The sequence below is a fragment of the Lithobates pipiens genome, unplaced genomic scaffold, assembly GCF_037356315.1.
Source record: "Lithobates pipiens isolate NorthernLeopardFrog02 unplaced genomic scaffold, aLitPip1_a1.2 Scaffold_8, whole genome shotgun sequence".
Lineage (NCBI taxonomy): Eukaryota > Metazoa > Chordata > Amphibia > Anura > Ranidae > Lithobates > Lithobates pipiens.
This window is the reverse complement of record NW_027507903.1, coordinates 16,883,507-16,906,791: the sequence shown is the minus strand read 5'-3', so window position 1 is coordinate 16,906,791 and position 23,285 is coordinate 16,883,507. Positions and strand designations below refer to the sequence as shown.

The following is a 23,285-nucleotide window of genomic DNA, read 5'->3' as shown; positions in this document are numbered from 1 at the left end:
TGCTCTAAAAAATTTCTACTTTTTAGAAATGATTTTGTTCTAATTTAGCACCTTAAAAATCCCAAATGTATTTACAAATTTCCAATGAAATGTATTTACTTATTGACCATTCAAATTAGTCCCTGTCCCATAGGAGCAAAACAATCGAATGCCTTTAGTTCAATCACATAAGCACCTGTGAGGTTCAGTAAAATGGCAGTATGACTTTGGGATGCAAATAGGAACACCCAGGAGGAACCCCATGCAAACTAACAGAGAACATACAAACTGTGCAGGTCAGAAATGTATTCACTGTAAAAGAATCCTATTGTTTACTGATCAGCTGTTACATTCAACCAAACCTGCGTTGTTCCCTTACCTCCATATTTTTGCAGAACGTAGCATTACTGCCAAAAAGGATCTGGCACTGCTCGCTGGCACTATAATGCATCCCGGGCAGTTTGTGGGGAAGCCTGACAGCATGGTGACTGCGAGGGTCTGTCACCAGCAGACATGAGCTCACCTTGGACCTGTGAAGAGTTCAAAACAACAGCCGAAGGGCTCAGAGCAATACGCCAAAGACGGACTTTCAACACTGAAAAATTAACAAACGCATTCCATACATGCTAAATTCTGACATGAAAATGCTTTAAAATGGTATCAACCCCAAAACAAAAATGTAATATATAGCAGTTTACTTTCCGAATGGAAATTGTGGTGCCGAAACCAAAAAGTCAGTACGCACTTTGTCGAAAAACCAAAAAATGACAGATTGTTTAAAAATGCATATACATTTATATATATATATATATATATATATATATATATATATATATATATATATATATATACAGTGGTGTGAAAAAGTGTTTGCCCCCTTCCTCATTTCCTGTTCCTTTGCATGTTTGTCACACTTAAGTGTTTCGGAACATCAAACCAATTTAAACAATAGTCAAGGACAACACAAGTAAACACAAAATGCAATTTGTAAATGAAGGTGTTTATTATTAAAGGTGAAAAAAAATCCAAACCATCATGGCCCTGTGTGAAAAAGTGATTGCCCCCTAAACCTAATAACTGGTTGGGCCACCCTTAGCAGCAACAACTGCAACCAAGCGTTTGCGATAACGTGCAATGAGGCTTTTACAGCGTCCTGGAGGAATTTTGGCCCACTCATCTTTGCAGAATTGTCCTAATTCAGTTACATTAGAGGGTTTTCGAGCATGAACGGCCTTTTTAAGGTCATACCACAACATCTCAATAGGATTCAGGTCAGGACTTTGGCTAGGCCACTCCAAAGTCTTCATTTTGTTTTTCTTCAGCCATTCGGTGGTGGACTTGCTGGTGTGTTTAGGATCATTGTCCTGCTGCAGAACCCAAGTTCGTTTCAGCTTGAGTACACGAACAGATGGTCGGACATTCTCCTTCAGGATCTCTTGGTAGACAGCAGAATTCATAGTTCCTTTTATCACGGCAAGTCTTCCAGGTCCTGAAGCAGCAAAACAGCCCCAGACCATCACACTACCACCACCATATTTTACGGTTGGTATAATGTTCTTTTTATGAAATGCAGTGTTCCTTCTACGCCAGATATACTTGGACACACACCTTCCAAAGAGTTCCACTTTTGTCTCATCGGTCCACAGAATGTTGTCCCAAAAGTCTTGGGGATCATCAAGATGTGTTGTGGAGAAATTGAGACGAGCTTTGATGTTCTTTTTGCTCAACAGTGGTTTTCTCCTTGGAACTCTGCCATGCAGGCCATTTTTGCCCAGTCTTTTCCTGATGGTGGAGGCATGAACGCTGACCTTAACTGAGGCAAGTGAGGCCTGCAGTTCCTTGGACGTTGTTGTGGGGTCTTTTGTGACCTCTTGGATGAGTCGTCGCTGCGCTCTTGGGGTAATTTTGGGCGGCCGGCCACTCCTGGGAAGGTTCAACACTGTTCCATGTCTTCACCATTTGTGGATAATGGCTCTCACTGTGGTTCGCTGGATTCCCAAAGCTTTGGAAATGGCTTTATAACCCTTTCCAGACTGATAGATCTCAATTACTTTCTTTCTCAATTGTTCCTGAATTTCTTTGGGTCTCGGCATGATGTGTAGCTTTTAAGGATCTTCTGGTGGACCTTACTGTGTCAAGCAGCTCCTATTTAAGTGATGCCTTGATTGTGAACAGGTGTGGCAATAATCAGGCCTGGGTGTGGCTAGAGAAATTGAACTCAGGTGTGGGCAACCACAGTTATAGTATGTTTTAACAAGGGGGCAATCACTTTTTCACACATGGCCATGATGGTTTGGATTTTTTTTCACCTTTAATAATAAACACCTTCATTTACAAATTGCATTTTGTGTTTACTTGTGTTGTCCTTGACTATTGTTTAAATTGGTTTGATGTTCCGAAACACTTAAGTGTGACAAACATGCAAAGGAACAGGAAATGAGGAAGGGGGCAAACACTTTTTCACACCACTGTATATATATATATATATATATATATATATATATATATATATATATATATATATATATAAAATTGTATTATATACAACTTTTTAATTGATATCAGAAATTGAAATGAATATGAATTTATTGTCGCCCATTATCGGCACCTTTAGTGCAAGAAAAGCTCAATAACAATTGATCCCTTTAACCAGTTCCCGACCGGCGCACGCCGCTGTACGTCGGCAGAATGGCACGGGAAGGCATATTGGCGTCCATTTTTATATGCCGTCTTGCCGGTCGGGACCCCTGTGAGTCCGGTCGTGGGTCCCGCGGACTCGATCACCGCGGGGATACCCGCGATCGTCTCACGGGGAGGCTGAACGGGGAGATGCCATTGTAAACAGCATCTCCCCGTTCTGCCTAGCAACAAGTGACGCTGATCTCTGCTCCATGTGATTGGAGCAGAGATCAGTGTTCACTAACACAAAGCCCAGCCCCCCCACAGTTAGTAACATGCCCCTAGTACACACTTAACCCCTACACTGGCACCCCCTGGTTAACCCCTTCACTGCCAGTGTCATTTTCACAGGAATCAGTGCATTTGTATAGCACTGATTGCTGTATAAATGACAACGGTCCCAAAAATGTGTCAAAAATGTCTGATGTGTCCGCCATAATGTCGCAGTCACAATAAAAATCGCTGATCGCCGCCATTACTAGTAAAAAAAATTATTAATAAAAATGCCATAAATCTATCCCCTATTTTGTAAACGCTATAAGTTTGCACAAAGCAATCAATAATCGCTTATTGTGTTTTTTTTTAACCAAAAATATGTAGAAGAATACGTAGTGGCCTAAACTGAGGGAAAAAATGTTTTTTTATATATTTTTGGGGATATTTATTATAACAAAAAGTAAAAAATAATGCGTTTTTTTCCAAATTGACGCTTTATTTTTGTATATAACGCAAAAAATAAAAACCGCACGGGTGATCAAATACCACCAAAAGAAAGCTCTATTTGTGGGGAAAAAAGGACGTCAATTTTGTTTGGGAGCCACGTCGCACGACCGCACAATTCGTCAGTTAAAGCGACGCAGTGCTGAATCGCAAAAAGTGGTCTGGTCTTAAGCCAGCAAAATGGTCTGAAAGTGGTTAAATTCTATGTATGTTTTCACACTAGTCCTTGCTTACTGCATTTTTGGTCAGGTAAAAAAAAGGTACACCAAAAACCAATTTTCCCCGGTGAATTATATTGAAAATGCAACAAGAACGCATCAATAACGCACCCGTGTTACATTTTTTTATGCAGTTTTTGAGCCACATGACCTATGAAAAGCACACAATAAGCACAGGAAAATCATGGTAAAATCACAGTCAATTCGTATGCGTTTGCCGCGCCATTACTGGCACTTTTTTCTCTATCAGCAAAATGCCGAAAATACAGTTTTCAGCTGTTGAAATGTGGGTGCATCTCTACAGCTTACCATTACTTAAAGTGGTGGGCCAGCAAAAAAAAAAAAAAAGATTAAAAGTCAGCAGCTACTAACACTATAGCTGCTGACTTTTAATAAGCACTTACCTTTCTAGGGTGCCCGCGATGGCGGCCGCCCGAGGCCGACCTGTCCCTTGGTTCTCGGCAGGTAAGCAGGATAAGACTCTAGATAGCCGCACACCGGAAAGAGACTTAAAATCCTGTATTTTATTGAAAATCGTAGATCACATCACATCAAATGGTCCACAGCAAAGCAAAAGGGTGCAAAAATACTGACGCGATTCGCACTGGAATCAGTGCTTACTACGAGTCAGAATTTATGCACCCTTTTCCTTTGCTGTGGACCATTTGATGTGATGTTATCTACGATTTTCAATAAAATACAGGATTTTAAGTCTCTTTCCAGTGTGCGGCTATCCAGAGTCTTATCCTGCTTACCTGCCGAGAACCAAGGGACAGGTCGGCCTCGGGTGGCCGGCATCGTATCGGCCTAAACTGAGGAAAAATGTCGCTATATTTTTGTTTATAGCACAAAAAATAAAAACCGCAGAGGTGATCAAATACCACCAAAAGAAAGCTCTAGTTGTGGGAAAAAAAAGGACGCCAATTTTGTTTTGGAGGCACGTGGCACGACCGCGCAATTGTCCGTTAAAGTGACACAGTGCTGAATCGCAAAAAGTGCTCTGGTCTTTGGCCAGCCAAATGGTCCGGGGCTGAAGCGGTTAAAAGATCCTTTACAGACACTTTAAAGAAACCCATTTTTTATTTTTTCCTTTTGGGATAAAGGTTTAGCATAAATGAATAAAAGCTGATCATAGTAAGCACCCCTTGTCCTTGGCAAATGGTTTGTCCTAACCCTCTGACACTTTTGCTGGACAGCTTGAGCTGGTAAAAGGAACTTTGAAAAATAACAGACTTACTGTTATAAAAGGGGGGGAAAAAGCCAAAAAAAAAGTGAAAATGCAAAGTCATCTAAGAATTGGTAAGCTGCAATATAATCATTTATTGTTTTGGGGTTTATTACTACTTTAATATTATGTGATTTAGGAAAGATTTATTATTTTTATTATTATTCTTGCTGCTCTGATTGAGATAAAACCGACCACTTACTTCAGGAAGTTCTCCAGCTCATCACGACTGCAGGTTGACCAGGACAGGTCACTGGGACTGCGGCCTTTTACCCACTCTCCGGACATTATATGTGATCGGCCTGCACAGGAAGGATGGTCGTCATCATGGCTCATTCCCATGCTGCAGAATAAAGAACATTAAACACTTTATTGATATAAAATAAACCTGTGTTAAAAAAAAAACATCAGCGTCTCAAGTCTTTTGCAGCCTCTTAGAGCTGCACGATTAATTATAAAAAAAAAACGCGATCTCGATTCACCCCCCCCCCCCTTACGATCTCTCCCGCTGAGAGTAGGCGATTCTTTCATATAAACAAGTGGAGAGATTATCTGCTCACTCAGCTTTCAAAAGAAAGCATCCTGGGCAGTCTGCCAAGTGTAGAGCTTGAAGCATTGTAACACTTACTTCTTAGCCCTTGTACACACGATCGGAGATTCCGTCGGAATGTGTCCTATCGGAGCGTTTTGTCGGATATTCCGACTGTGTGTGGTCCCCATCGGACTGTTTCCGTCTGAATATCCGTCGGACCAAATTTTCCAACTTGCTGGAAATATTTTCCGACAAACTGCTCCGATCGGACATACTCCGAGCATGTGTAGAGAATTCCGATCGGACAAAGTGCCACGCATGCTCAGATCAAATTCCTACATCAAAGCTATTGGCTACTAGCCTGAACGTAGTCCCGTCGTAACGAAATTACGTCATCACGTTCTAAAAGATTGGATTTTCCGACAACTTTGTCCGACCGTGTGTATGCAACAGCTTCGGACAAGATCCGTCGGACAAAATACAACAGATTTGGTTGTCAGAATGTCCGACGGTGTGTACAAGGGCTAAGATCAAAGGGATAGAACTTCTTGTGTAAACAAATAATCTGGGCAGTCTGCCAAGCTTTCAACCATGTGTAAATGCAGGAAGTTTAACCACTTAAAGTCTAAATCTTTTTCTGACACTTCCTTCTTAAGTTAAAATCAATATTTTTTGCTAGAAAATTACTTGGAACCCCCAAACCTTTATATATAATATATATATATATATATATATACACTGTGAAGGGTTAGCTCGGCAGCGGGTGTGTGTGACCCCCTGGATGGGTTCACAACACAAAATCAGGCACAGCAGACAGCGTTGTAGGTGCAAAAAAACAAAAGATGCGGTTTATTTATGCTACATGCAGTGATACATATAACAGCCAAACAAAAATAAAACATGAAAATAAATCCTGGTCAGCTTGACCTCTAACTACACACTTAGATTCCCTGTCTAACAACTGAGAGCAGCCTTGTGCTGCCCCAGTCCCTGTCCCTGTTGTAGAGGTTTGCCACACAGGCGTTAACTCACCGCACAGAACAGGTATCACACTCCCCAGTCTATACAACACAAAAACTGGTTCCAGGATGGAGCATCTCCCTAAGCATGCTGGGGTTTTTTGTAGAGGTCTTAATGAGCCCACTTACTACAGCTGGGCTCATTAACTCTTCCCCTCTAATTGTAAAGGTCTGCATAAAGCCTGAATCTAGGGCACACATATTTCCCATCCTGGATACAACCAGGTGACTTTACCTGCGTGCTGCCACATACCCCCCCCTCTTGTTTCAACCTTGGGGTTGTAACACAAGCAGTCAGACACGCATGTATCCGAGACAAAGCATCCACATTCCCCATTTTAACACCAGGGCGATGCTTAACTGTAAAGTTAAATTCTTGTAGGGCCAGGAACCACCTATTTACCCTTCTATTGGTCTCCTTGTTCTGAGCCATCCACTTTAAAGGAGCGTGATCAGTCACCAGGTCAAAGTGCCTACCTAGCAGATAGTACCGAAGGGAATCTAGAGCCCACTTCACTGCTAAACATTCCTTCTCAATTGTGGCGTAATTTACCTCATGGGACTTCAACTTCCTGCTGAGGTAAATGACTGGGTGCTCTTCCCCGTTCCAGACCTGGGATAACACTGCTCCTAACCCAACGTCTGATGCATCAGTTTGTACCACGAAGTCCTTAGAGAAGTCTGGTGAGTACAACACTGGCTGGCTACATAAGGCTGTTTTTAAGGACTGAAATGCTTCTTCAGCCTTTGGGGACCATTTAACCATGACAGACTCTTTCCCTTTTGTCAGGTTGGTGAGGGGCACAGCCTGAGAAGCAAAATGGGGAATGAATCGTCCATAATAGCCAGCGATTCCCAGAAAGGCTCGTACCTGTTTCTTGCTTTTGGGACGTGGCCAACTCTGTATGGCCTCGACTTTATTGACTTGGGGTTTTATCACCCCCCTCCCAATAGTGTACCCAAGATATTTGGCCTCCTCCTGTCCAATGGTACACTTCTTTGGATTGGCCGTAAACCCAGCTTCCCGGATAGAGTCTAGGACTGCTTGTACTTTCGGCAAATGTGAGACCCAGTCTGTGCTATGGATAATCACATCATCCAGGTAAGCTGCAGCATATTTCTGATGGGGCCTCAGAATCTTATACATTTTCCGCTGGAATGTTGCCGGTGCATTCTGTAACCCAAACGGCATTCTCTTATATTGGAATGCCCCATCTGGGGTTACAAACGCAGTTTTCTCCTTGGCCGACTCGGCCAGGGGAATTTGCCAATAGCCTTTGGTGAGATCAAGAGTTGTCATATCGGGCTGTTCCCAGCCGGTCAATCAACTCATCTATACGCGGCATGGGGTAGGTGTCAAATTTTGTAACTTTACATTTACTTTAATTGTCGAAAATCGTTACAAAACCGCCAGCTCCCATCAGGTTTGGGCACTAGTACGATAGGACTGGACCAGTCACTCTGGGACTCCTCTATCACACCCAATTCCAACATCCTTTGAACCTCCCCACGTATTGCCTCCCGTCGGGCCTCTGGTATTCTATAAGGTTTTAGTTTTACCCTTTCTCCTGGCGGGGTGATAATGTCATGCTCTACGCCAGATGTTTGTCCCGGAAGCTCAGAGAAAATCTCTTTGTTACGAAGTACAAACTCTTTAACCTCCTGTTGTTGGGGTTTCGATAAGGTGTCTGCTATTCCAACCTCAGGAACTAAGCAATCAGGCTGTACTTGTGACAAAGTCTCTGCGACTAGGGATTCCCTATCCCTCCAGGCTTTCAGCAGATTGACGTGATAGATCTGCTCCGGCTTTCGCCTTCCTGGCTGTTTAACCCTGTAGTTCACCTCACTAATTTTTTCAATTACTTCATATGGACCTTGCCATTTGGCCAGAAATTTGCTTTCAACTGTAGGGACTAGCACCAAGACCCTATCCCCCGGGGAAAAAGTACGGGTCTTGGCCCCACGGTTGTACACTCTCTGCTGTGCTAACTGCACTTGGGTTAAATGTTCCTTTACGATTGGCATTACCTGTGCAATTCTGTCTTGCATCAGGGCGACATGCTCAATCACACTCCTGTGAGGAGAACTCTCATTTTCCCAAGTTTCCTTGGCGATATCCAGCAGCCCTCTTGGGTGTCTCCCATAGAGCAACTCGAAGGGTGAGAAACCCGTAGAGGATTGGGGTACCTCCCTAATGGCAAACATTAGATAGGGTAATAGACAGTCCCAATTCTTTCCATCTCTATCCACCACCTTCTTTAACATTTGTTTAAGGGTTTTGTTGAATCTTTCAACCAACCCGTCTGTTTGGGGGTGATACACAGATGTACGCAATTGCGTCACTTTGTACAACTTGCATAATTCTTTCATAACCCGGGACATAAAGGGTGTACCTTGGTCCGTAAGCAGTTCCTTACAAATACCCACGCGGCTAAAAACAAGAGATAGCTCTTTGGCTATGGCTTTGGCCGAGGTATTTCGGAGAGGAATTGCTTCCGGATAACGGGTGGCATAGTCCAATATAACCAAAATGTACTGATGCCCCCTGGCGGACTTCATTATCGGACCTACCAAATCCATTGCGATCCTTTCAAAGGGGACCTCAATGATAGGAAGAGGTACCAGCGGGTTACGGAAATGTGGCATAGGTGCCGACTTCTGACACACAGGGCAGGAGGAACAATAATTTTCTATTTCCTTCATGACCCCAGGCCAATAGAATCTCTGCAATACCCTCTCTCTGGTTTTCTCTGTCCCCAGATGACCTCCCAGAATGTGCCCATGAGCCAATTCTAACACCAACTTCCTGTAAGGTTTGGGCACTACAAGTTGCTCAATGGTTTCTTCTGCCCTTTGAGCCACTCGATACAGCAGGTCCCTTTCCATAGTGAAGTAAGGATAAGGGCAAGTCTTATCTGGGTTCACTAACTCGCCATCTATTTTCACCACATTTTCCCGTGCCTTTATTAGGGTGGGGTCTTTTAACTGTTCTGTGGCAAAATTTTCCCTGTGAACCTCAAGATCCGAAAACTCCACAGACGGCATGTTTTCATCTGAGGATGTTGGCTCCCCCCCAGATTCTCGAGTTTCCCCCGCCAATACCGACAAGGGAAATTCAGGAGAGTCCTCACCACTCCCAGAGGAATTCTGGTCATCTTCCTCGTTTATAGGGGCACCAGTGGGGGGGTCAGGACAATCCCAGAGTTCCCAGAATTTTGGAAAATCCCTTCCCACAATAGCATCATGTGGTAAGTGAGACACTAACCCCACCTGATGAGAGAGGTTACCTTTGGGGGTCTCAAAAAACACTGAAGTTACAGGATACTCTCGGGTGTCCCCATGCACACAAATAACAGCCACCCTGTTCCTCCCAGAGACCTCTGTAGTAACTAATTCAGCTTTTATCAATGTTACCAGGCTACCTGAATCCAGCAACACATCAACATTTCTACCATTAATACACATTTTACATAAATGTTTCTCAGGTCCCCGAATGGCAGTGCATGCAACTGTCGCAAACAGCGACTGACGTCTCTCCCTTATAAAGTCACATTGCATAGGCTCATCCACAACGGGGCAATTGGCTGCAATATGTCCCTCTTGGCGGCAGCGGTAGCAAATAATCTTTTTCGCTGTCTCTTGCAGAATGGGCTTCCTGGGCTGCTCCCGCCAGACCTTAGGTAGAACTCCCACCCTCTCACTCTCTCCACCCTCACCCCTTGGAGTCATCTTACCCGCCACTGGGAATGATCTGGTCTTAGGGTGGAAAGTCCGTGAGTCCCTGGAAGAGGTGGTCAGGTTCTCTGTAGCCAAGTACCTCTCAACCAGATCCACAAGTTTATCTGCATTTTCTGGGTCTCCATGGCTTACCCATTTTTGGATGGCAGTAGGAAGAGCTCTCAGGAAACGATCCATAACAACACGTTCCACAATGTTTGGTGCGGTCAAAGTCTCTGGCTGCAGCCACTTCCTGCTCAGGTGAATGAGATCATACATTTGAGACCTGGGAGGTTTTCCAACCTGAAAAGTCCAATTATGCACACGCTGAGCCCGGACGGCCAGGGTGACACCCAGCCGTGCCAATATTTCTGTTTTTAGCACCACATAGTCTTTTGCTTGGTCGGGCTCTAGGTCATAATAAGCTTTCTGCGATTCCCCAGTTAACAGAGGGGCCACCAGTCCAGCCCATTGCTCCTTAGGCCACTTTTCCCTTTCAGCAGTCCTTTCAAATGTGGTCAAAAACACCTCCGGATCATCCTCTCCAGTCATTTTTGTCAATAAACGGCTCACACCAAAGGATGCGGTATTATTGTAACCACTTGCTTCATTGGTCTGCGGACGTTGCTGTATTAATGTCTCTATTTTCTGTTGAAAATTCTGCTCTTGTTTCTGCAACAGGTCTATAAAGGGGGCTTCAGATTGCTGCTGTGCTTGTTGCTGAGCTTCCAGGCTCTGCTGGTGAGCTTTCTGCTGGGCTGCAAGGCTCTGTTGTTGAGCTGCAAGGCTCTTTTGTAAAGCTGCATTTGTTTGCTGCTGATTTGCATTTGCTTGCTGCTGGTTTGCATTTGCTAGAGCCAGCTGTCTCAGTATCTCCTCCATGCTGGCCTTTAAAAAAAATTGAAAAAAAAAAAAACTGCCAAAATTCTCCACCAACTGTGAGGGGTTAGCTCGGCAGCGGGTGTGTGTGACCCCCTGGATGGGTTCACAACACAAAATCAGGCACAGCAGACAGCGTTGTAGGTGCAAAAAAACAAAAGATGCGGTTTATTTATGCTACATGCAGTGATACATATAACAGCCAAACAAAAATAAAACAAGAAAATAAATCCTGGTCAGCTTGACCTCTAACTACACACTTAGATTCCCTGTCTAACAACTGAGAGCAGCCTTGTGCTGCCCCAGTCCCTGTCCCTGTTGTAGAGGTTTGCCACACAGGCGTTAACTCACCGCACAGAACAGGTATCACACTCCCCAGTCTATACAACACAAAAACTGGTTCCAGGATGGAGCATCTCCCTATGCATGCTGGGGTTTTTTGTAGAGGTCTTAATGAGCCCACTTACTTCAGCTGGGCTCATTAACTCTTCCCCTCTAATTGTAAAGGTCTGCATAAAGCCTGAATCTAGGGCACACATATTTCCCATCCTGGATACAACCAGGTGACTTTACCTGCGTGCTGCCACAATATATAAAATCAGAGGCCCTAGGGAATAAAATGTCAATTTCTGCAATATTTTATGTCACACTGTATTTGCCCAGCAGTCTTTCAAATGCAATTTTTTGGGGAAAAAATCCACTTCAATGAATAAAAGAAAAATGAAACAATAAAGTTAGAACAATATTTTTTGTTTTAATGTGAAAGATGATACGCTGCGAGAATTGTGAGAGAATCGTGATTCTCATTTTAGCCAGAATCGTGCAGCTCTACAACCTCTAACAGATTTTCTTCTTAGCTTGTCCTGTATTTGGCTCCATCCATCTTCCCACCAACTCTGACCAGCTTCCCTGTCCCTTCTGAAGAAAAGTATCCCCACAACATGATGCTGCCTCCACCATGTTTCACAGTGGGGATGGTGTGTTCACGGTGATGTGCAGCGTTAGTTTTTCCCCACACATAGCGTTTTGGTTTTAGGCCAAAAAGTTCAATTTTGGTCTCATCTGACCAGAGCACCTTCTTCCACATGTTTGCTGTGTCCCCCACATGGCTTCTCACAAACTGAAAACATGACTTCTTATGGATTTCTTTCATCAATGTCTTTCTTCTTACCACTCTTCCATAAAGGACAGATTTGTGGAGAGAACGACTAATAGTTGTCTTGTGGACAGATTCTCCCTCCTGTAGCTCCTCCTCAGTTACCATGGACCTCTTGGCTCTTCTCTGATGAATGCTCTCTTTGCCCGGCCTGTCAGTTTAGGTGGATGGCCATGTCTTGGTAGGTTTGCAGTTGTGCCATACTCTTTCCATTTTCGCATGATGGATTGGCAGAGCTCCGTGAGATGTTCACAGCTTAGGATAATTGTTTTATAACCTAACCCTGCTTTAACCACTTGTCGACCACTGCATGCCGATATACACCAGCACAATGGCAGCGGTGGGCAAATGGGAGTACCTGCAATTCCCCTTTAAATGGCGGGGCTAGCGGGTGTGCGCACACCTGCCGCGTATATTGTGACAGTGCCTGCGGACTCTATGTCCGCCGGTGTCCCGTGAACATGTCACAGAGCCGCAGAACGGGGAGAAGTAAACAAGGCATTTCCCTGTTCTGCCTAGTGACATGACGGGGATCCACTGTTCCCTGTCATCGGGAGCACTGATCGCAGTCATGTGAGTGGCAGCCCATCCCCCCCACAGTTAGAATCACTCCCTAGGACACACTTAACCCCTTGATGGCCCCCTCCCCCCCCTCAGTGTTTAAACCCTTCCCTGCCAGTGTCATTTACACAGTAGTCACTGATCTGTATAAATGACAATGGTCCCAAAATAGTGTCACAAGTTTCCTATAATGCCGCAGTCACGATAAAAATCACAAATCGCCGTCATTACTAATAAAAAATATGCCATAAAACTATTCCCTATTTTGTACACGCTATAACTTTTGCGCAAACCAATGAATATACACTTAGTGATTTTTTTACCAAAAATATGTAGAAGAATACACATCAGCCTAAACTGAGGAAAAAATAATTTATTTATTTTTTTAGATATTTTTGGGGGATATTTATTATAGAAAAAAGTAAAATAATATTGCTTCTTTTTTCAAAATTGACAAATTTTTGTTTATAGCGCAAAATATAAAAACTGCAGAGGCGATAAAATACCACCAAAAGAAAGCTCTATTTGTGGGGAAAAAAGGACGTCAATTTTGTTTTGGTGTAACCTTGCACGACCGCGTAATTGTCAGTTAAATCGACGCAGTGCTGAATCGCAAACAGTGCTCTGGTCAGGAAGGGGGTAAAATCTTCCGGGGCTGAAGAGGTTGAACTTCTCCACAACTTTATCCCTGATCTGGTGTGTTCCTTGGCCTTCATGCTGCCGTTTGTTCATTAAGGTTCTCCTAGAAACCTCTGAGGGCTTCACAGAACAGCTGTATTTATACCGAGAATAAATTACACACAGATGGACTCTATTTATGAATTAGATGACTTCTGAAGGCAATTGGTTCCACTAGAGATTTTAGTTAGGGGGTATCAGAGTAAAGGGGGCTGAATACAAATGCACGCCACACTTTTCAGAGTAAAAAATGTATCCTTTTCCTTCCACTGCACAATGATGTGCCACTTTTTGTTTATCTATCACATAAAATCCCAATAAAATACATTTAGGTGTTTTGTTGTAACATGACAAATGTGGGCCCCCATAGGAATCGGCTTGCTATGGGACGGACACAGAGGAGGAGGAGCAGAGACCACCAGCAGGTGACCCCACAAGAGATGGATCGGGGCTGCTCTGTGTAAAACCATCGCACAGAGCGGGTAAGTATAATATATATATTTTTTTAATTGAAAATTTACAGTCACTTTAAGACATTGACCAAACATCGAGGTCCATGTGTTCTAAATGACAGTGATCGGTTCGTCATCAAAGAATATCGCATTCGCTTTTATATAAATAGACCCAATACATTTATTTATAGTCCAAGTTGGTAGAGCGTATGAACATTTTATATGACTGTAATCCTATAAAATCAGATATTATGTACCGTTATGGGCATGATATGGTAACCAGTGGAGCAGGAACCATCTGGCCAATGGAAAGCCGAGCCGTCCTCTATTTTAGGGATGCAACCAATAAAAAGAGGACACTGACTGCGCTGATTTTAATACACAATATGCCAAGACGGGGGAAAAAAAAAATCATATTTCCCTGGCCATGCCTTAAATAATAACCCTGCTTTGCATTGTTTGCGACACTGTAAAATACAGATTTTCTGACCGGGGGTCCTATCACTGGACATCTGGAAATATGAAGATATTTGACTTTGCAGCTGGTACATGACCCTTGCATAAAATTCGACTTTCAGGGTCCAGAGCGTTACATAACTGATGTTCATATCTCTATTTCAGGGGTATTAGGCTCTCCTTGTTACACTCTGCAAAGGAAAATAATGACATTTATGGGTAATTTTATGGGGCTGTGAATTAGCCATGGCAGGTGCCATCATTAGAAATTCCTACAAGATGTTGGTGAAAAAGTATAGCAGAGGAGTTATAGCCACTGGCTTGTACGTTACTGGGAATTTTAGCTGCCTCTAAATTTGAATTTCATCTGACCACCTTAAACCCACTTTGAAGATTCTGAGGCCACACGGAAAAAGGTGTTATGGTCAGATGAGACTAAAATGTAATTTGGCCTCAAAAGCAAATGATATATCTGATGGAAATCCAATACAACTCACCAAATAACACCATTCATACAGTAAAGTATGGAGGTGATAATATCCTGTTATGGGGGTGTTTCTCTACAGCAGGGACTGGAGAACTTGTCAGAATAGAAGAAAAATGGATGGAGCAAAATATCAAATTCCCTTACAACGGTGAACAATTTGTTCTGCCCACCGGGCTCCTATTCAGTTTACTCATGTTTATGTGCTTGAAAGAACATGTTGGGTTTTCTTAATTTACACCAAGCTCGTTATATGCAGAGCGCAGGCGCCGCCTACTGTTCCCCTTTCTGGTACAGCTTTGCTGTTTGTAGAAGTTACATGCTGTATTCTCTTAGAATGTGTTAATAAAGTTATTAGGAACCAATGCATTCTGGGAGAAATCTCTAGAGGAAGCGAGTCAGCTTCCATTTAAATTATCTACAGCAAGACAGTAAGGCATGTCTTCTTCGATCTCTCGCCATCATCCCGCAGCAAGCTTAAAAAGAGAGTTCTTGTTATTCCACACTGTTTCTTTATTAGACGCAAAAATGTACTGATCGATGTTTATTTTATAAATTTTTTGGCTTGTTCTAAAAAAAAAATTGGATCAAAGAAATAAGGTATCTGAAGTTTATGGAGAAGGAAGGTTTAGCTCTCTGTCATAGAGACAGAACACTCTTCGCCTTTACTAAATCAAGCCCCATGTATTTTGTTTACTACTGTATTGGGGAAACCAACATTTTACAGTTTCCACTGGAACAGGGAATCATATAACGATATAACACCAACATGTCAGAAAATAAATAAATCAAAAACAGAATCACCGAGATGGAAAAACGATCAACCCCTCCTAAAAATGATTACCCAATTACTTTCTCTATGGGACACAAAGCCATTTGACCTTAAATTAAAACAATATAAGCCTACTGCAATTTTTTTTTCAACAGAAATATGCAGAAGAATATATATTGGCCTGAACTGATGAGTAATTTAATATATATATATACACACACACACACACACACACACACACACACACACACACATATACACACACATACAGTGCCTTGCGAAAGTATTCGGCCCCCTTGAACTTTTCAACCTTTTGCCACATTTCAGGCTTCAAAGATAAAGATATAAAATTTTAATTTTTTGTGAAGAATCACCAACAAGTGGGACACAATTGTGAAGTGGAACGAAATCTATTGGATATTTTAAACTTTTTTAGCAAATAAAAAACTGAAAAGTGGTGCGTGCAAAATTATTCGGCCCCTTTACTTTCAGTGCAGCAAACTCACTCCAGAAGTTCAGCGAGGATCTCTGAATGATCCAATGTTGTCCTAAATGACTGATGGTGATAAATAGAATCCACCTGTGTGTAATCAAGTCTCTGTATAAATGCACCTGCTCTGTGATAGTCTCAGGGTTCTGTTGAAAGTGCAGAGAGCATCATTAAGACCAAGGAACACACCAGGCAGGTCCGTAATACTGTTGTGGAGAAGTTTAAAGTGGTTGTATGCTCAATTTTTTAACTTTTACCTACAGGAAAGCCTATAATAAGGCTTACCTGTAGGTAAAAAAAATATCTCCTAAACCTGTACGGTTTAGGAGATATTTCCCTCGGTATGCGCCGCTGACTGCAGCGGCGCATGCGCACAAGGGGGTTCTCGCCGCGAAAATCCGGCAGCGGCCGACCGGCCGGACTGAAATCTCCCGCGCGCATGCGCGGGAGTGACGATATCGCGGCTCCGGTCACGCACAGCGCCGGAGCCGCGATACCCGGAAGAAACGCAGAGGGAGCATGTCAGCTCCCTCGGCGTGGATCGGGCCAGATGTCGGGGCCTCGTTCTAAGGTAAGTATTTCATAATGAGCTAGTATGCGGTGCATACTAGCTCATTATGCCTTTTGCTTTGCAGGTTTAAAAAAAAAAAATAATAATAATTTGCGGGTTTACTACCGCTTTAAAGCCGGTGTTCTGGTGTATAGAGTCCGGGCATCCCATAGTGTCCACTCCGTACTGCGCATGCGCAGTACGGAGCAGACGAAGCTTCGGAAAATCTCTGAAGCTGAGCGGCGCCTGCGCCGTGAGTGGAGGTGGTAGCCCCACCATCCAAGCGGACATAGGGTTGTGAATTTTAGAGGGCCCCTCGCGGGCGAGCTTCGCTCGCTACGCTTCGGGCTCGGCCGTGCTGCGCTCGGCTCTTTTTTATTCTAACTCTATGTCCACTTGGATAGTGGGGATAGAACGTGGACTCACGGCGCAGGCGCCGTTCATCCTCGGCAATTTTCGGAATTTGTGTTCCTGTGTACTGCGCATGCGCAGTACGCAGGGGACACTATCTGATGGAGGACGCTATTTGACAAGACACCGGCTTTGGATACAAAAAGATTTCCCAAGCTTTAAACATCCCAAGGAGCACTGTGCAAGCGATCATTTTGAAATGGAAGGAGTAACAGACCACTGCAAATCTACCAAGACCTGGCCGTCACTCTAAACTTTCAGCTCAGACAAGGAGAAGACTGATCAGAGATGCAGCCAAGAGGCCCATGATCACTCTGGATTAACTGCAAAGAACTACAGCTGAGGTGGGAGAGTCTGTCCATAGGACAACAATCAGTCGTACACTGCACAAATCTGGCCTTTATGGAAGAGTGGCAAGAAGAAAGACATTTCTCAAAGATATCCATAAAAAGTCTCGTCTTAAGTTTGCCACAAGCCACCTGGGAGACACACCAAACATGTGGAAGAAGGTGCTCTGGTCAGATGAAACCAAAATCAAACTTTTTGCCCACAATGCAAAACGATATGTGTGGCGTAAAAGCAACACAGCTCATCACCCTCAACACACCATCCCCACTGTCAAACATGGTGGTGGCAGCATCATGGTTTGGGCCTGCTTTTCTTCAGCAGGGACAGGGAAGATGGTTAAAATTGAGGGGAAGATGGATGCAGCGAAATACAGGACCATTCTGGATGAAAACCTGTTGGAGTCTGCAAAAGACCTGAAACTGGGATGGAGATTTATCTTCCAACAAGTCAATGATCCCAAACATACAGCAAAATCTACAAAGGAATGGTTCACAAATAAACGTATCCAGGTGTTAGAATGGCCAAGTCAAAGTCCAGACCTGAATCCAATCGAGAATCTGTGGAAAGAGCTGAAAACTGCTGTTCACAAACGCTCTCCATCCAACCTCACTGAGCTCGAGCTGTTTTGCAAGGAAGAATTGGCAAGAATTTCAGTCTCTCGATGTGCAAAACTGATAGAGACATACCCCAAGTGACTTGCAGCTGTAATCGCAGCAAAAGGTGGCTCTACAAAGTATTAACGCAAGGGGGGCGAATAATTTTGCACGCCCCACTATTTTTTTATTAGTTAAAAAAGTTTCAAAAATCCAATAGATTTCGTTCCACTTCACAATTGTGTCCCACTTGTTGGCACTGTATATATATTTGGCTATGCATTTGGGTGGCCTCTAGGAACAATACCAGTGAGTATATGATTTAAAGCAGTGGTGGTACCATCATCCAAGACTTAATGGAATAGAGGTTTGGGAACTTGGTCCCCAATTAAGGCTCACCAAGGAAAAGAAGGAAGCAAGTGGACTATCTCGGTACAATACAAGAGGGATACAATGGAATATATAGACAGTCATAAAAAAAATTATGAAAAATTTATATACTGTACATAGTACATGACAGTAGTAAATTAAAACAAAAGGTGATTTGGTCATAAACAGTGTTTCGACTAGTTTTGCGGGATAAACCGCTTCATCAGGAAATACATCTGTAATTTAATAGACATAAGATCAATGACAATGTAGTCAAACATATATGGAAAAACATATATAGTGTACAGTTCAACAGTGCATATATGTAAAAGGGAGAAAAACAGGGGAAAAGTGGGGCTGCTTACCCAAGTCCTGGTGCATACACAGCACAGGGCGTCACCAGTGGAATCTCTTGTGGGGGAAATTGACAAGTCAAGGGGCTGGGCTTTATCCCGCGAAACGAGTCGAAACACTGTTTATGACCAAGTCACCTTTGTTTAATTCACTACTGTCATGTACTATGTATATACATTTTTATTCTATATATTCCATTGTATGCCTCTTGTACTGTACCGAGATAGTCCACTTGCTTCCTTCCTTCCTTTCCTCTCCTTGGTGAGCCTTGGTTGGGGACCAGGTTCCCAAACCTCTATTATAGCAGAAAGTAAAACAAAAAATCTGCATTTTTGTTTGGGTACAGCGTCGCACGACAGCGCAATTGTCAATTAAAGCGACGCAGTGCCGTATCGCAAAAAATGGCCTGGACAATATAGGGGGCAAACCCTTCCGGGGCTGAAGTGGTTTAAAAACAATAGGAAATTATAAATCATAACTTATTAAACAAATGTTGTCTAATGCCGGCCATACACGGTTCGAATTTCGAAAGAATTTTCTTTCGAAAATCGTATCTAAGAATTTTCGTATGAATTTCGCACCATTAGTGGGCTGCAGCAACAGCCGATTTTCGTTCAGAAATAAAATTTGAGGAATCGGGCATGTTGGAAATTTTTAGAAAAACGAATGATTTTCTAATCAATGATGGGAGAATCGTGCGAGAAACGTAATAAGAAAAGAAAATGTACGGAGATAAAAGAAAATTTACGGAGAGAAAAGAAGATTCCCAGCCAAGAAAATTCTTTTCTGTAGCAACATGAGGTGAAATTGAAGGCTAGGTCGGCCGAATTTCGAAAATCAATGGTGGCATCATCGGATCACAAAAAAAAACAAATTTTCTGATTTTGAAAAGAAAATTCGTTTCGAAATTCGACCGTGTATGGCCTGCATTAGACTGACAATTTTAGTTAATGTTAAGAGGAGTGGTAAAGAAAAAAGAAAAAAAAAAAAAAAAGTCTAGTCATCTGTAGCCTCCTTTCTACAACGTGATGCATCTTTCTGTGCAGACCGTGGACGGCACGTGACCCCGCTCATCCCTGCAATCTGGTGGTATAAAAGGATTTCTACATGGGTAGGATTCTCATTTCACAGAACTGTAATTTCTTCTATTCTTAGCTCTAAGGTTGAGCACAGTGCTCTCAAGAAGGATCCTGGAGTCCCGTGAATCTATTATCTTTGGCAACGTTGCGCCTAGAGGAAATTTTTAGTAATAAAACGTCTCTTACCCTGCACACGGCTCGCTCTAGTATGTGGGGTTTTTGGAGAACCTACAATCAGACATGGAGGTCAAACCACTTATTTCAGAGAACTGCTAATTTATTGAATTATTGCCCTTTTGCCAACAGAAGATGTGGAGTCTGAGCTGGTAATAGTGATGTCATTTTATTCCAGCCGTAAGGATGTACAGAAATAACCAGTGGCAAAAAAAACCACATGTCCCGGTGCGCATTTTTTAAAAAAAGGCCTCCTAAACTCCACGCGTTGGAACTCGCCGATTGCAGCCTATCAATTCACATTAAAGCTTTGTTCCACCCAAAACGGAACTTACGCTTTAAGGGGGGTGACCCCCTGACATACCACATCTGGCATGTCATTTTTTTTGGGGGGGGGGGAGCGGAAACCCTCTTTTTAGAGGGTCCTAGCTCCCACTTCCTCCTGGGGCACTGCGGCACCAGAAGGGAGATCACCTCTTCCCAATTCCTCTTGGCAATCATCTGGGACACGTCACAGGTCCCAGGCGATTGCCCGGACAGTCACATCGCGGTTTGCGCATGCGCAGTGCGTGTCCGGCTGTGAAGCCACAGCCAGGCGCTCACAGTGACAATGCCGGCGCCACAGAGAAGAGGGGGAGACGAGCGGGGCTTGATTCCCCCCCTGCATCGCTGGACCCTGGGGCAGGTAAGTGCCAGATTATTAAAAGTCAGCCGCTTCAGTATTTGTAGCTGCTGACTTTTAATAGTTTTTTTTGTTTTTTTGTAGGAAGTCGCACATACACTCACCGGACACTTTATTAGTTACATCTGTTCGATTGCTTGGTAACACAAATTGCTAAATCAGCCCATCACATGGCAGCATTTGGGCATCTAGACGTGGGGGAAGACGACTTTCTGAATTTGAAACTCAACATCAGAAATCCTAAGGATTTGGACCACACTGTGCTTGCCATATTGACAATTTTTTTATCCAAATTTTTCTCAAGATGTGTGTTTATAAAACACATTTAGTTTGTTGAACAGAGGTTTACTCCATAGCTCATGGATTCGATCCAAAAACAGACGGCTCAAAAAAAAAAAAAAAAAAAAAAAAATTGTGGTCCTTAGGCCATGCAAGGCGCGGAAATTACATTATACAGAGATTGTTACAATATATCATTATGTCATTTATAAAAGGCCTCATTTACCAAGTGGTTTTCATAAGACTTGAGTCTCTGTTGCCTTTGACAAATTAGGTAAAAATTTCATACAATAACTATATCTTCCAGATACATAAGGAGGCTCCACACATCATACCTATACATGGGAATAACTACATATTGCACTCTCGCAGTACAGATGAAATAAATGGAATTGCGTGCGTTGGCAATCATGCATGCAGGTTCTAAAATTCTTAGTGGCTTAGTGGTTAGTACTTCTGACTTGGCACACTAGGGTGCCTCAGTTCGAATACCAACTGTGCTTTTGTGGGCTTGCTCTCACACTCCAAAGATATACTGGTAGGTTAATTGGCTCCGGTCTAATTTGGCCCCTAGTATATGTTTGTATGTATTAGAGGTAGGGACCTTGGTAATATCCATGGAAGAAGAGACTAACGTGAACATGCAATATGTACAGCGCTGTGTTGATTGTCAGTGCTATATACACTCACCAGCCACTTTATTAGGTACATCTGTTCAATTGCTTGATAACACATGTAGCACTAACCCCCGAAGAAACTGCTGGTTAGATTTGGGCTTACCATTACCTTCTTTCTCCTCACTTCACGTCTAGGGGTGTCCCGTGGTAGATGGCCCAGTAACTCGAGAGACTGACGACAGATCCACTTAAACAGATTTTATTTGCAAAAAAACTTAGACAATGAACAGTCTCTTAACATGAGATCAGAGGGTTGGAAAGGAAGTTCAGGTACTCTTGGTGTCAAAGTCAATGTTGAAGAACTCTCTTACTTTGACTGCATCCAGAGAATAGCCATTCGCAACTGGATGAGCACTCAGGTTGGACAGTCCTTCTCTCACAAGGCCTAGCAGCAAACAAGGTGCTTACTCAGGAACAAGTCTCTGCCACAGATGTTGTAGAACACGTAGGAAAACTAAACTTGTAGAACACTCGTGTGATACCTGGATCTTTCAGCTAGCTTGGCGATATCCATGAGACTGGATTCTCTTGGGTACTTCAGCTCCTCCAGGCTCTAAGAAACCAACCCGTATGTGGCCTTCTTCTGGGTCCTCCCCTGGATAGCATGAAGTCACTGGGTCTCTCCCAAACTGGAGACGACACCCAAACACCTCAGAATCCTCCTTTAGTTTCCTTGCCTCGGGCTAGCCAGCCCCGAGACAACAAGATCGAGTGGATCCACATCCCACCCCAGGCCATAGCCTTCCTGGGGGCTGGTCAGGAGGACCAGGACCATGAAGTCAGTACATCCTTCTGGACCGGAACCCCGAACCACGTGACATCTGCATCTTAAATACCCTCTCCCAGAAAGCACAGCAAGAGCGCCACTCCCACTGGGCGGGCTCAGAGAGAGTAATGTAAACACCCAACCAGACCATAGTTCCATGCCTGCCAGAAGAGACAGTGCCCCCTGTGGTCAGGCTGAACATCTCATAGTCCAGTCAGACTGATGCTGAAGCCCAAATTTAGACAATTGTACCCAAACCAAACTGCAGTTCAGGTGTAACCTTAAATTGGAAAAACACATAGCGCGTGCTCTTCAGGAGTTGGCGCTACACACAAATTGCTAATCATCCAATCACATGGCTAATCAGCCAATCACATGGTAGGTTCAGCTGTCATTGGCTGACAGCTGATCACATGGTAAGGGACTGGGGGTCTCTGACTCAGTGATCACAGGCAGCACATGCATGGGAGGATGTCTATTGATGCCATCCCTGCATTTAAGACCCCTTTCACACTGACGGTGGCGTTTTACCGTCGGATTTGTGGCGCATTTCGGACGCTTTTAACCCCCGCTAGTGGCCAAGAAAGGGTTAAAACCGCCTGCAATGCATCGCAATAGTGGCGCTGATTGGCACCACTTGTGGGCATTGATAGGTGGCACTTGTGGGCATTGATAGGTGGTACTGTGGGCACTGGCAGGTGACAATGACAGGTGGCACTGGCAGGATGTAATGAATGGGACAGAGGAGACATTTTTACATTCTTCCCTTTCAGGACCGATGTGCCTTTAACATAAGCCAGTGATCGGCTTTTTTTTCACCTCACGCTGTCAGCGTGAGGAGAAAAAAAAACGACCACCGAGCTCTTGTTTACATCATGTGATCAGCTGTCATTGGCTGACAGCTGATCACATGGGAAGGGGCCGGGATCGGTGATCAGCCCAGTCTCCGTGACTCGGTGATCGCAGCGCGTGCACAGGGGAGGACA

The 23,285-nt window shown here is 43.6% G+C and overlaps 1 protein-coding gene across 1 annotated transcript in view; it reads right to left on the bottom strand.

Annotated features, from left to right (window-relative positions):
* Window positions 1–23,285, bottom strand: part of LOC143964450 (A disintegrin and metalloproteinase with thrombospondin motifs 17-like) — a 435,585-nt gene that overhangs the window by 171,369 nt on the left and 240,931 nt on the right. The window contains exons 9-10 of the mRNA XM_077474178.1: window positions 5,024–5,164; window positions 359–509 (exon numbers count right to left, since the gene is read on the bottom strand). Coding sequence (XP_077330304.1) covers window positions 359–509; window positions 5,024–5,164 — 292 coding nt within the window. The remainder of the gene's footprint in view (window positions 1–358; window positions 510–5,023; window positions 5,165–23,285) is intronic.